General features: G+C 54.4%; 1 protein-coding gene and 1 long non-coding RNA gene across 3 annotated transcripts in view; one reads left to right on the forward strand and one right to left on the reverse strand.

The window, feature by feature from the left end:
- Window positions 1–85: 85 nt before the first annotated feature.
- LOC144953296 (uncharacterized) lies at window positions 86–2657 on the reverse strand. 2 transcript variants are annotated; one of them, XR_013640792.1, is made up of 3 exons: window positions 2273–2657; window positions 323–449; window positions 86–159 (listed from the first exon to the last, which is right to left on the reverse strand). It is a non-coding gene; the product is annotated as an uncharacterized LOC144953296 (long non-coding RNA). The 2 variants fall into 2 exon arrangements; XR_013640791.1 differs by having other exon boundaries at window positions 2263–2657.
- Window positions 2658–2774: 117 nt separating this feature from the next.
- Window positions 2775–15966, forward strand: part of LOC144953218 (uncharacterized) — an 18357-nt gene continuing 5165 nt past the window's right edge. The window contains exons 1-8 of the mRNA XM_078883776.1: window positions 2775–3152; window positions 7926–8044; window positions 9282–9374; window positions 9542–9661; window positions 10704–10823; window positions 12730–12864; window positions 14094–14229; window positions 15781–15840. Coding sequence (XP_078739902.1) covers window positions 2872–3152; window positions 7926–8044; window positions 9282–9374; window positions 9542–9661; window positions 10704–10823; window positions 12730–12864; window positions 14094–14229; window positions 15781–15840 — 1064 coding nt within the window. The 5' untranslated portion in view covers window positions 2775–2871. The remainder of the gene's footprint in view (window positions 3153–7925; window positions 8045–9281; window positions 9375–9541; window positions 9662–10703; window positions 10824–12729; window positions 12865–14093; window positions 14230–15780; window positions 15841–15966) is intronic.

The raw sequence follows: 15966 nt of genomic DNA on the forward strand, positions 1-15966 counted from the left end.
GCCACCACCACCGTGTTCACTGCTGCCTCCACCACCACCACCACCTCCACCAAGGGCACTTCCTACACCACCTCCACCACCACCTCCACCACCTCCACCACCTTCACCGTGTTCATCTTCACCACCACCACCACCACCTTCACCACCATCGCCACCATCCTGCAACACACAGACAAAGATCCCCCGTCTAGCCTCCAACAGAACGTCGGGGCAAGTGCAGTTAGCGAGCGCCTACGAAACGCCACCGGCACTGAGGCACACGAGGGGGTGGGTGGGGGGCCGGCACCCCCCCCCCCCGGCCGCCTTTGTCTCTCCCCCGTACCCATGGCAGGGGCTGTGAGTCGACCGTGAGCACGTGGGTGACTCCGCTGCGCCAGAGGCTCGCTGCGTCCAGCGCGCTGGCGCGGTCACCCAGGTAGAGGCCCGGTAGCACCGCCAACATCGTTAGCCTGGTGACACACACATACAGTGCACGCACACAGCACACACGTACACACACATACACACGTACATACACACACACAGTGTACACACACACACGTACACACACACACATACACAGTGTACACACACACACAGTGTACACACACACACAGTGTACACACACACACAGTGTACATACATACACATACATACATACAGTGTACACACACACACATTGTACATACATACACATACATACATACAGTGTACACACACACATACACACACAGCACACATATAGACACACGTACACACACACATACACAGTGTACACACACACATACACACACACAGTGTACATACATACACATACATACATACAGTGTACACACACACATACACACATACACACACAGTGTACACACACATACACACACAGCGTACACACACACACAGTGTACACACACACACAGTGTACACACACACATACACACACACACACATACACACACAGTGTACACACACACATACACACACACACACATACACACACAGTGTACACACACACATACACACACACGTACACACACATACACACACATACATACACAGTGTACACATACATACACACACACACACAGTACACACACACATACACAGTACACACACCCAAAGTGAGTGTACACACGGTGTACACACACACGGTGTACACACGGTACACACACACACGGTACACACACCCACACACACGGTGCACACACACACGGTGTACACACACACACGGTGTACACACACACACGGTACACACACCCACACACACGGTGCACACACACGGTGTACACAAACACACGGTGTACACACACACACGGTACACACACCCACACACACGGTGCACACACACACGGTGTACACACACACACGGTGTACACACACACACGGTACACACACCCACACACACGGTGCACACACACACGGTGTACACACACACACGGTGTACACACACACACGGTGCACACACACACGGTGTACACACACACGGTGTACACACACACGGTACACACACACAGTACACATACGGTACACACACAGTACACACACACACAGTACACACACACGGTGTACACACACGGTACACACACCCCCACACACACACGGTACACACACGCACGGTACACACAGTGTACACACACACAGTACACACACACAGTGTACACACACACAGTGTACACACACACAGTACACACACGGTACACACACACAGTACACATACGGTACACACACAGTACACACACACACAGTACACACACACGGTGTACACACACGGTACACACACCCCCACACACACACGGTACACACACGCACGGTACACACAGTGTACACACACACAGTACACACACACACAGTGTACACACACACGGTGTACACACACAGTGTACACACACACATACATAGTACACACACAGTGTACACACACACAGTACACACACACAGTGTACACACACACAGTACACACACACACAGTGTACACACACACGGTGTACACACACAGTGTACACACACACATACATAGTACACACACAGTGTACACACACACAGTACACACACACAGTGTACACACACACAGTACACACACACACAGTGTACACACACACGGTGTACACACACAGTGTACACACACACATACATAGTACACACACAGTGTACACACACACAGTATACACACACGGTACACACACACACGGTACACACACACACGGTACACACCCATACGGTGTACACACACAGTGTACACACACACACAGTACACACACATACACGGTGTACACACACGGTACACACCAACACCCACCCACACACAACCTCGTGTGTCTGTGGGTCTGCCCGCATCTAGACGCCTGCTGATGTTGCCTGGGTCTATTCACGTTCTGGGGCCGCCAATCAGAGCTCTAGGTGCCCTGGACCGTGAATTGAGAGCGAAGCCGCCCCCCCACCAGGTCTATTCAGGTTCCGGGGCCACCAATCAGAGCTCTCGGTGCCCTGGACCGTGAATTGAGAGCGAAGCTGCCTGCTGATGCCCGGAGCTATCCACGTTCCGGGGCCGAGAATCGAGTCCCTGTTTGATTTTACATATTTGGCCCCGCCCCCAATATCCTAACCCCTCCCACTCGCTCCTCGCCCTGCCCACTTACTCGCCGCTCCTCCCACTCGCCCCGCCTACTCGCTCCTCGCCCCGCCCACTTCGCTCCTCGGCCCGCCCACTCGCTCCCCACACAAGCGTACCAGGGGTGGGGTTGGTCGGGGGGGAGGTGCGGGGCTGGCAGGGGGAGGGGTTAGCGGGAGCGAGGGGCGGGGTTTGGCCAGGGTGGGAGGGGCCGAACACAGCTTAACCAATAGCAACACGCGAGGGCGGGGCCAAAGTGGGTGGGCGGCGCACGATCTCCTCGACCAATGGGGAGCAAGCAACTCGCTTCGGGCTCCTCGCGCGCCACAATTTCTTTGCGCATGCGCGGTCGCCGACGGCGACTCCGTAACTCGAGAATAACAAAAAAGACTTTCTTTTGCGCGTTTGCAAAACACTTTGCGACGAAAAATTGTACAAAAAGAGCGGGAAATAAGGGCGGGAAAATATTAAAAGTTTTTTTTGGGGGGGGGAAGAGAGGGAGGGGGAGATTCGCGATGCGTCTCGCGCTCGCCGCGCTCGTGACCGCCAGCTGCCTCGCGCCCGCCCGGTGAGCCAATTGGGGGGCGTGGCGCCGCGCATTGATACCGCCGCGTGCGTTGTGGATGGCAGAGGACTGAGGGGAGGGGGAGTGAGGGGGCTGTGTGTGTGAAGCGGTCGACCGCATCACCGCCGCGAGTACTTGGCACCGGCGGGTGGCGGCGGCGGGGTGCTTGCGCGGAGAAGATATAATGCGGGGATTTTTGTTGTTTAAACATCGATTTTATTTTAAATGTTAATGTGAAAGTCGTTAAAGAGTGCTGGCCGGGGTTAGCAAAAACATTATTTAGCTCCACGTTCGATTTGTTTTACTCGATTAAATCGCAACTTTTGGTGTTGATTTCGCACATTTTCCCCTCAGGCGATCGAAAAAAAAATTCGTGTAAAAGAAAGTTAACCGTGACGGTCAAACCACAACAACAACAACTCTGGTTTGGGTTTTAATTCCGATGCAATCCTTTAACAAATTTAATTTTTAAAACACACGTAAGTTTAAAATGTTACTTTTTTTTAAATCAGTGCTTTCCCCTCACGGTTTAATCCGCACTCTACGAAGTAGGTTCATTGCCCGAACCGTCGCCTGTGTGTATGTGTGTGTACACTATAATATTAAAGGCCACACACACGCATCACGTCGACAGCTATTAGTGTTTAAAATGTAACGAATGTGTCGTGGTTGTTGTTAATTATTAGCAGCTGAGGAAACCGTGAGGGCTTCTGTGTTAAACTTTTTAACTTCGCAATGTTTGAATCCGATGAGCTAAGAAACTCTTTGTCAGAACGTTACAAACTTCAGATTGTACAGACGCAGTGGATAGACCCTAGCTGGTGGTGGTGATGATGGTGGAGGTGTTGATGATGGTGGTGATGGGGGTGGTGGTGATGGTGGTGGTGGGGGTGATGGTGGTGATGATGGTAGTGATGGTGGTGGTAATGGTAGTGATGGTGATGATGGTGGTGGTGGTGGTGATGGTGGTGGTAGTGATGATGGTGGTAGTGATGATGGTGGTGATGGTCTTGGTGGTGGTGATGATGGTGGTGGTGGTGGTGATGGTGGTGGTAGTGATGGTGGGGGTGATGGTGGTGGTGGTGGTGGTAGTGATGGTGGTGGTGGTGATGGTGGTGGTAGTGGTAGTGATGGTGGTGGTGGTGATGATGGTGGTGGTGGTGGTGATGGTGGTGGTAGTGATGGTGGTGGTGATGGTGGTGGTAGTGATGGTGGTGGTAGTGATGATGGTGGTGATGGTCTTGGTGGTGGTGATGATGGTGGTGGTGGTGATGATGGTGATGGTGGAGGTGTTGATGATGGTGGTGATGGGGGTGGTGGTGATGGTGGTGGTGGGGGTGATGGTGGTGATGATGGTAGTGATGGTGGTGGTAATGGTAGTGATGGTGATGATGGTGGTGGTGGTGGTGATGGTGGTGGTAGTGATGATGGTGGTAGTGATGATGGTGGTGATGGTCTTGGTGGTGGTGATGATGGTGGTGGTGGTGGTGATGGTGGTGGTAGTGATGGTGGGGGTGATGGTGGTGGTGGTGGTGGTAGTGATGGTGGTGGTGGTGATGGTGGTGGTAGTGGTAGTGATGGTGGTGGTGGTGATGATGGTGGTGGTGATGGTGGTGGTAGTGATGGTGGTGGTGATGGTGGTGGTAGTGATGGTGGTGGTAGTGATGATGGTGGTGATGGTCTTGGTGGTGGTGATGATGGTGGTGGTGGTGATGATGGTGATGGTGGAGGTGTTGATGATGGTGGTGATGGGGGTGGTGGTGATGGTGGTGGTGGGGGTGATGGTGGTGATGATGGTAGTGATGGTGGTGATGATGGTGGTGGTGATGATGGTGGTGGTGATGGTGGTGATGATGGTGATGATGGTGGTTGTGATGGTGGTGGTGGTGGTGATGGTGGAGGTGGTGATGGTGGTGCTGGTGGTGGTGGTGGTGATGGTGGTGGTAATGATGATGATGGTGGTGATGATGGTGGTGGTGGTGGTGATGATGGTGGTGGTGTTGGTGGTGATGATGGTGGTGATGATGATGGTGGAGGTGGTGCTGGTGGTGGTGATGGTGGTGGTAATGATGGTGGTGGTGATGGTGGTGGTAATGATGATGATGATGATGGTGGTGGTGGTGATGGTGGTGGTGGTGATGATGATGGTGGTGGTGTTGGTGGTGATGATGGTGGTGGTGGTGATGGTGGTGGTGATGATGGTGATGGTGGTGGTGTTGGTGGTGATGATGGTGGTGATGGTGGTAATGGTGATGGTGGTGGTAGTGGTAGTGATGGTGGTGGTGCTGATGATGGTGGTGATGGTGGTGGTGACGTAGGGAGGCAATCACCCAGCAGTGGATATAGACCCTGGCTGATGGTGGTGGGTCTAGTTGTTATAACAGACAGGGTAGTTTCCTGAAAAAACTTTCTATGAAATTGCAGTTTTCATATAGGTAGTCTAAGAATTTACCTTGTTTTTTACTTTAAATTTCACTTTGCAATACAGTATTGTAATTAATTAATACATACGGTATATAGTTTATACAGTACGCTACTGTAAATTGCTCTGTTTTGCTAAATTATCACCATTCTTTAAGACTGCTGGTTAGGCTAGGTAGACCGTCTTCAACATAAGATATTTTCTACTTACGATGATGATGGGGTCGTCGTAACGCATCCCCATCGTAAGTCGGGGACTACCTGTATTGTGGTCAAGGCAAACATGACTCCTTGTTTAAAAGGTGTCAGTTTTGTTGCCAGATAAAAGGGTAAAAAAACAATTATCATATTTTTTCTACTCGCAAATGAGGTTCCAATGGTGTAAATGCTTTACCCCGAGCTCTCATACTCTGATTGTGCATTGTCTTTGAGTTGTGCGCCTTTTGGCGTCATCTGGTCCAACACCAGGGTGAGACTAGGCTCTTAAGAAAAGCTGTCTCGAGTGTGGACCAATCAATTTCAAGGACAGTGCATACATTATCAGAGTTATGTTTTTTGTTTGCATTATGACTGCAGGTATTGTGGTCTATGCAAACATGACTCCTTGTAAAAAAAGTGTCAGTTTTGTTGCCAGATAAAAGGGTAAAAAAACTATTATAATTTTTTCTACTAGCAAATGAGGTTCCAATGGTGTAAATGCTTTACCCCGAGCTCTCATACTCTGATGGTGCATTGTCTTTGAGTTGTGCGCCTTTTGGCGTCATCTGGTCCAACACCAGGGTGAGACTGGGCTCTAAGAAAAGCTGTCTCGGGTGTGGACCAATCAATTTCAAGGATAGTGCATATCATTATCAGAGTTGTGTTTTTTTTTGTGGTCTATGCAAACATGACTCCTTGTTAAAAAAAAGGTGTCAGTTTTGTTGCCAGATAAAAGGGTAAAAAAACAATTATCAAGTAAAAATAGCTTTTTTTGTGGTCCGGATTCGGGGTCGTTCATCGGAACTCCCTCGGAGGAGGGCGCCGACCTTGGGTGACGTCTCAGCGTGCTCCGTGCCGTCCGTGGGGCTCTGTGGATTCTTTCGCGAATTTGCGTGTGGTTTATTTTGTTGCGGTTGTTGGAAATAACAGCGGCGGTGCCGATGGAATTGTCCACGTCTGGGGCGGTTATTGCAGCTGCTGCTGCTGTTGTTGCCGAGAATGCTCCAAATGTTGCTGGTGGTGGCAGTGGTGGTGGCGGTGGTGGTGGCGGTGGTGATGGTGTGTATATGAGTGTATGTATGAGTGTCATACATACACTAATGGGGAGCGGTAGTGTAGCGGTTACCGCGCTGCGCTATGAACCCGGCGACACGGGTTCGATTCCCGCACATGGCCACCACCAGTGACGATTATCTGAACCGGTCCTGGGCCTCCCCTAGGTCGACTCAGCCTCAAATGAGTACCTGGTGCGGTGTGTAAACATTGCCACTGGGGAGACAAAGGCGGTCGGGCGTGGTGCTGGCCACCCACCCCCTCTTGTGCCGTGCCGGCCTTCATAGTTGCTTCGCTAACAGCACTTGCCCCTACAGTCTGTTAAGGCTACACGGGGGGTCTTTGTATGAGTGTCATCTCAGTCATCTCAGTCAGTCGACCCGTGGCACCTGCTGGGTCTGCCCCGTGACCTGCCAGCGGGCGTTCGACACTTCACGTGGTAGCCTCAAGGTGCACATGGCCTGGCACAGGCGTCGTGGTGACGTCACCGCCAATTAGTGGCGAATGGTGGTTGTTGTATGAGTGGGTGGGTGAGTGGGTAGGTGAGTGGGTAGGTGAGTGGGTAGGTGAGTTGGTGGGTGAGTTGGTGGGTGTGTTAATGTGTGGTGGCTGTGGGTGAGTGGGTGAGTGGGTGTGTGGGTGTATGAGTGGGTGAGTGAGTGAGTGGGTGAGTCAATGTGTGGTGTGTGTGGTCTGTGTGTGGTGTGGTGTGTGTGTGGTCTGTGTGTGGTGTGAGTGTGATGTGTGAGTGTGTGGGGAGCGGTGGCGCCGCGGTTAGCGCTACGCCGCGCTACGAACCCGGCGACCCGAGTTCGATTCCCGCTCACGGCCACCAACACCACCAGTGACGATTACCTGAACCGGTCCTGGGGCCTCCCCTAGGTCGACTCAGCCTCAAATGAGTACCTGGTGCGCTGTGTAAACATCGCCACTGTGGGGAGAGACAAAGGCGGCCGGGCGTGGTGCTGGCCACCCACCCCCTCTGTGTGTGTAGCCACAGTGCCGGTAGCCTTCGTAGGTGCTGCTACTCGCTAACAGCACTTGCCCCAACAGTCTGTGACAGGCTACACGGGTGACCTTTGTCTGTGTGCGTGTTTGGTGCAGGGCTGGCGAGGGCCTCCTGCCACTGCCCGAGGGAAGGCCGTCACGTGGCCTCTGTCGCTACGGCCTTCACCTGGACTGCTGCTACGGCTGGAGACGCCTACCTGGAGGACACTGCCAACGTAACACACTCGCTCGCTCACTCAGTCACTCACTCACTCAGTCACTCAGTCACTAGCTCACTCACTCAGTCACTCGCTCGCTGACTCACTCGCTCAGTCACTCGGTCACTCAGTCACTCGCTCACTCAGTCAATCACTCACTAGCTCACTCGCTCAGTCACTCGGTCACTCAGTCACTCGCTCACTCACTCAGTCACTCACTCACTAGCTCACTCGCTCAGTCACTCAGTCACTCGCTCACTCATTCGCTCACTCACTCGCTCGCTCGCTAGCTCACTCACTAGCTCGCTCACTCACTCACTAGCTCACTCACTCGCTCGCTCGTTCACTCGCTCAGTCACTCACTCAGTCACTCACTCACTCACTCACTAGCTCGCTCACTGTTAGCTCGCTCACTCACTCACTCACTCTACTACTCACTCGCTCGCTCAGTCACTCGCTCGATCACTATCTCACTCACTCAGTCACTCACTCACTCACTTGCTCACTCAGTCACTCACATACTAGCTCACTCACTCAGTCACTCACTCGCTCACTAGCTCACTCACTCAGTCACTCGCTCGCTCACTCAGTCACTCGCTCGCTCACTAGCTCACTCACTCACTTGCTCACTCACTGGCTCGCTAACTAACTCGCTCACTCGCTCACTCACCCACTCGCTCGCTCACTCACTCACTCACTCGCTCACTAACTAACTCGCTCACTCACTAGCTCGCTAACTAACTCGCTCACTCACTCGCTCACTCACTCGCTCACTCACTCACTCGCTCACTCACTAGCAGCAGCCAAATAGCTCTCTAAACGCGTGATGATGTCGATTTTAAATATTGGAGGGGAAAAACTGGAGGACCCCGGGGAAAAATCCACGCGACTACTACAGGGAGAGAGAGAGAGACACGCAGACTCCAAATATACAGCAGCAGGCGTCGTCAGGGTCGGAATCGAACTCACGACTTCCTGCGCACCAGGCGAGGTAGTCAACATCTCCTAGCCACCGTGATGATGAGAGAGACACAGACTCAAAATATACAGCAGCATGTGTCGTCAGGGTCTGAATCGAACCCACGACCTCCTGCGTATTAGGCGAGGTAGTCAACATCTCCTAGCCTCCACGGGGAGAGAGAGAGAGACACAGACTCCAAATAATCGAACTCACGACTTGCTGCTTACATTGTGTGCATCCCTTTATCTCCCTCCCTCCTCATCCCCCCCCCCGCCCGAATCGCCCTGTGTGCAGCGATCTGCGACGTCCCCTGCAAGCACGGAGTGTGTCTGGGTAACAACAAGTGCCAGTGTGAGGTGGGCTTCACTGGGAACTCATGCAGCCAGGGTGAGAGGTCGCGTGTCTGTGTGTGTCTGTGTGTGTGGCTGTGTGTCTATGTGTCTGTGTGTGTGTGTGTGTCTATGTGTGTGTGTGTGTGTCTGTGTGTGTGTGTCTGTGTGTGTGTGTATATACGTATGACTCCGTCTCCTCCCTCACCGCCCCCCCCCCCTCAGATGTGAACGAGTGTGGACTGAAGCCGCGTCCGTGCCAGTACCGCTGCATGAACACGCCGGGCTCATTCCGCTGCTACTGCCTCAACGGATACCTGCTGCTACGAGACGGCTCTTGCACGAGTGAGCGGACACCACACGCCACCCACGCAACACTCACACCACACACCACCACACGCCACCCACACCACCCACACCACTTACACCACACCACCCACACCACGCCACCCACACCACACTACTCACCACACCACGCAACACACACCACCACCACCAACGCCACCCACGCACACCACACACACTACGCCACTCACGCCACACCACACACACCACACCACTCAACACACACCACCCACCGCACCCACGCCACACCACTCACCACCCACACCACCCACACCACACCACACACACCACTCACACCACACCACTCACACCACACCACACACCCCACACCACTCAACACACACCACTCACACCACTCAACACACACCACCCACCCCACCCACGCCACACCACTCACCACCCACACCACCCACACCACACACACCACTCACACCACACCACACACACCACACCACTCAACACACACCACTCAACACACACCACTCACACCACACCACACCACCCACACCACGCACACCACCCCACTCACACCACACCACTCACACCACTCACACCACACCACTCACACCACACACCCCACACCACTCAACACACACCACTCACACCACACCACGCACACCACACCACGCACACCACCCCACTCACACCACACCACCCACGCCACCCACACCATTCACACCGCACCACCCACCCCACTCCACTCACCCCACCCACCCCACACTGCGCACCTCCAGTCAGCAGCATGGCTACCTGCGTACGGTTCAATGTACACACACACACAACGTACACACACACACAGCGTACACACACAACGTACACACACAACCTACACACACAACGTACACACACAACATACACACACACACTCAACCTACACACACAACGTACACACACACACACAACTTAAACACGCACGCACACACACGTACACACATAACACACACGTACACACATACACACGCGCACACACGTACACACACCACACACACTTACACATACACGCACACACACGCGCGTACACGGGGTATCTTTGTCTGTGTAGACTCGCGAACTTGTGCGCTCGCCAACTGCCAGAACGGCTGTGAGGAGGTGGGCGGAGAGGTGCGCTGCCTCTGCCCCTCGCCGGGGCTCACCCTCGGCACCGACATGCGCAGCTGTGTGGGTGAGGCGGCAGCGTCGTCATCGTCATCATCGTCATTGTTATCGTCATTGTTATCGTCATCATCGTCATCGTCGTCACAATTGTTATCATCGTCATCATCGTCATCACAATTGTTATCATCGTCATTGTTATCATCATCATCGTCATCATCGTCATTGTTATCATCACCATCGTCATCATCGTCATTGTTATCATCACCATCGTCATCACCATCGTCATCATCGTCATCACAATTGTTATCATCGTCATCATCGTCATCACAATTGTTATCATCGTCATCATCGTCATTGTTATCATCATCATCGTCATCATCGTCATTGTTATCATCACCATCGTCATCACCATCGTCATCATCGTCATCATCGTCATCACAATTGTTATCATCGTCATCATCGTCATCATCGTCATCACAATTGTTATCATCGTCATCATCGTCATTGTTATCATCATCATCGTCATCATCGTCATTGTTATCATCACCATCGTCATCACCATCGTCATCATCGTCATCATCGTCATCGTCGTCATCATTGGAATCATCGTCGTCATCGTCATCATCGTCATCATTGTCATGGTCGTCATTGTTATCATCAACATCGTCATCACCATTGTTATCATCGTCATGATCGTCATCATTATTGTTATCATCATCATTGTTTTCATCATCATCATCGTCATGCCATCACCACCACCACCACGGCCATCACCACAACCACCACGGCCATCACCACCATGACCACCACCACCGCTATCACCACCACCACCGCTATCATCACCACCACCACGCCCATCACCGCCATCACCATCACCGCCACCAGCACCACCGCCATCACCATTATCGCCACCAGCACCACCGCCACCAGCACCACGCCCATCACCACCACCGCCACCAGCACCACTGCTATCACCACCGCTATCACCACTGCTATCACCACCGCTATCACCACTGCTATCACCACCGCCACCACACTGACACTGCTCCCTGTAACCCTACCGCTGCGTACGCTACACCACCCCCCGTCTCCACGGCCACGCAGGGACACACACGTGCCCCTCTCTCGTGTGTCATCGTCCGTGTGTCGTCGTCCGTGTGTGTCATCGTCTGTGTGTCCGTGTGTCGTCTGTGTGTCCGTGTGTGTCGTGTGTCGTCGTCCGTGTGTCGTCGTCCGTGTGTCATCGTCTGTGTGTCCGTGTGTCGTCTGTGTGTCCGTGTGTCCGTGTGTCGTCGTCCGTGTGTCGTCGTCCGTGTGTGTCATCGTCTGTGTGTCCGTGTGTCGTCTGTGTGTCCGTGTGTCCGTGTGTCGTCGTCCGTGTGTCGTCGTCCGTGTGTCCGTGTGTTGTCTATGTGTCCGTGTGTTGTCTATGTGTCGTCTGTGTGTCTGTGTGTCGTCTATGTGTCCGTGTGTTGTCTATGTGTCCGTGTGTTGTCTATGTGTCGTCTATGTGTCCGTGTGTTGTCTATGTGTCGTCTATGTGTCCGTGTGTCGTCTGTGTGTCCGTGTGTTGTCTATGTGTCGTCTGTGTGTCCGTGTGTTGTCTATGTGTCGTCTGTGTGTCCGTGTGTTGTCTATGTGTCGTCTGTGTGTCCGTGTGCTGTCTGTGTGTTGTCTATGTGTCCGTGTGTTGTCTGTGTATCGTCTGTGTGTCCGTGTGTTGTCTGTGTGTCGTCTGTGTGTCCGTGTGTTGTCTATGTGTCTGTGTGTTGTCTACGTGTCGTCTGTGTGTCCGTGTGTTGTATATGTGTCGTCTGTGTGTCCGTGTGCTGTCTGTGTGTTGTCTATGTGTCCGTGTGTTGTCTGTGTGTCGTCTGTGTGTCCGTGTGTTGTCTATGTGTCGTCTGTGTGTCCGTGTGTTGTCTGTGTATCATCTGCGTGTCCGTGTGTCATCCGCGTGTCGTCGTCCGCAGACATCAACGAGTGCCGCTCTGGCCGGGCGGTGTGTCCACCCGGCAGGAAGTGCGTCAACACCTTCGGCAGCTTCCTGTGCAAGTGCCCGGACGGCTTCGGCCTTCGCTACAGCGGGGGCAGGTTTCAGTGCACCGGTGAGAGGGGGGTGGGGGTGAGGTGGGGGGGTGAGTGGGGGGGTGAGGTGGGTGGGAGTGGGGGGGGTGAGTGGGTGAGGTGTGGGTGAGGTGGGTGGGTGAGGTGGGGGGGGGGGTGAGAGGGAGTGGGTGGGTGGGTGAGAGGGAGTGTGTGGGTGAGGTGGGGTGGTGGGTGGGTGCGGTGAGAGGGAGTGGTGGGTCAGGTGAGTGGGTGGGTGAGGTGGGCGGGTGAGAGGGAGTGGTGGGTGGGCGGGTGAGAGGGAGTGGTGGGTGGGTGGGTGTGAGAGGGAGTGGTGGGTGGGTGAGGTGGGGGGGTGAGGTGGGGGGGTGAGGTGGGGGGGTGAGGTGGGTGAGGTGAGGTGTGGGTGAGGGGTGAGAGGGAGTGGTGGGTCAGGTGAGTGGGTGGGTGAGGTGGGCGGGTGAGAGGGAGTGGTGGGGTGGGCGGGTGAGAGGGAGTGGTGGGTGGGTGGGTGAGAGGGAGTGGTGGGTGGGTGAGGTGGTGGGGTGAGGTGGGGGGGTGAGGTGGGTGGGGGTGAGGTGGGGGTGGGTGAGGTGTGGGTGGGAGTGAGGGAGTGGTGGGTGAGGTGGGTAGGTGGGTGAGGTGGGCGGGTGAGGTGGGTGGTGAGGTGTGGGTGAGAGGGGGTGGTGGGTGGTGGTGAGGTGGGTGGGGGGGTGAGGTGAGGTGGGTGATGGTGAGGAGTGGTGGTGTCGTGGTTAGCGCTACGAACCCGGCGATCCGATTCCCACTCACACGGCCACCAACACGGCTGATGGTGACTGAGTTGGGATTCACCTGGTTCTCAAGTACTCCCCTCCACTCCCTCCCTCCTCCCTCCCCCCCTCCCTCTCTCTCCTCCCTTCACCTCCCCCTCCTCCCCTCATCCCCTCCCTCTCCTCCACTCCCTCCTCCCCTCCCTCCTCACCCACCCTCACCTCCCCCTCTTCCACCCTCCCCCTGTCCTCCCCCCTCACCTCTCCCTCCCCCTCCTCCCTCCCTCCCTCCCCCCTCCTCCCCCTCCTCCCCCTCACCTCCCTCCCCTCCTCCCCCTCTCCTCTCCCTCTCCTCCCCCTCACCTCCCCCTCACCCTCCTCCCTCTCCCCTCCCCTCCTCCCTCACCTCCCTCTCACCTCCCTCCCCTCCTCTCCTCCCCCTCACCTCCCCCTCTTCCCCTCCTCCCTCTCCTCCCCCTCACCTCTCCTCCCCCCCTCCCTCCCCCCCCCGCCGCTAGACGTGGATGAGTGTGAGGAGGAGGAGGGAGCGGCGGTGCCGCCGTGCAGCCCGCAGGCCGAGTGCCTCAACACCCACGGCTCCTTTCGCTGCCGCTGCAAGCCTGGTTACCGCGGCAAACGGACTCAACTGCACCGGTGAGCAGAGGGGGGTGACGCACGGGGTGACAGGAGGGGGTGACAGGAGGGGTGACAGGAGGGGTGACAGGAGGGGTGACAGGAGGGGTGACAGGAGGGGGTGACAGGAGGGTGACTCACCACTGCCCATAGACTCAACACTGCACCATAGACTCAACACTGCACCATAGACTCAACACTGCCCATAGACTCAACATTGCACCATAGACTCAACACTGCACCCATAGACTCAACACTGCCCATAGACTCAACACTGCCCATAGACTCAACACTGCACCATAGACTCAACACTGCACCATAGACTCAACACTGCCCAATGACTCAACACTGCACCATAGACTCAACACTGCCCACCCATAGACTCAACACTGCCCATAGACTCAACACTGCCCATAGACTCAACACTACCCACAGACTCAACACTGCCCATAGACTCAACACTGCCCACAGACTCAACACTGCCCACAGACTCAACACTGCACCATAGACTCAACACTGCCCACAGACTCAACACTGCCCACAGACTCAACACTGCACCATAGACTCAACACTGCCCATAGACTCAACACTGCCCACAGACTCAACACTACCCACAGACTCAACACTGCCCATAGACTCAACACTGCCCACAGACTCAACACTGCACCATAGACTCAACACTACCACAGACTCAACACTGCCCATAGACTCAACACTGCCCACAGACTCAACACTGCCCACAGACTCAACACTACCCACAGACTCAACACTGCCCATAGACTCAACACTGCCCACAGACTCAACACTGCCCACAGACTCAACACTGCACCATAGACTCAACACTGCCCATAGACTCAACACTGCACCATAGACTCAACACTGCCCACAGACTCAACACTGCCCACAGACTCAACACTGCACCACAGACTCAACACTGCCCATAGACTCAACACTGCCCACAGACTCAACACTACCCACAGACTCAAACACTACCCACAGACTCAACACTGCATCATAGACTCAACACTGCCCATAGACTCAACACTGCATCATAGACTCAACACTGCCATAGACTCAACACTGCATCATAGACTCAACACTGCCCATAAACTCAACACTGCCCATAGACTCAACACTACCCATAGACTCAACACTGCATCATAGACTCAACACTACCCATAGACTCAACACTACCCACAGACTCAACACTGCACCATAGACTCAACACTACACCATAGACTCCACACTGCACCACAGAACGGGATCTGCAGCTTACACGAGGAGGTGGGTGGCCAGCACCACGCCCGACCGCCTTTGTCTCCCCAGTGGCGATGTTTACACATTGCACCAGGTACTCATTTCAGGCTGAGTCGACACGCACACACACGGTGATGATGATGATGATGATAGTGAAGATGACGATGATGGCAACGACGATGACGACGATGATGATGATGATGACGACGATGACGATGACGATGATGATGATGACGATGACAATGACGATGACAATGACGACGACGATGACGATGATGACGACGCCATCGCGTCCACCTCCCTTTGCCATTGCAGCGAAGCCGTTTGCGGAGGGAGAAGACACGAAAGAATTCCAGGTTCCGCTCAACGCTACAGGTGGGGTCGCTGCGAGCGCCGTGGTTGATGACTGCGCAAACATCGATTCTAAATGTGGGAGAGAAAAATCCACGCGGTGACCACCACGGGGAGAGAGACGCAGACTCCAAATATACAGCAGCAGCA

The sequence above is a fragment of the Lampetra fluviatilis genome, chromosome 73, assembly GCF_964198595.1.
Source record: "Lampetra fluviatilis chromosome 73, kcLamFluv1.1, whole genome shotgun sequence".
NCBI lineage: Eukaryota > Metazoa > Chordata > Hyperoartia > Petromyzontiformes > Petromyzontidae > Lampetra > Lampetra fluviatilis.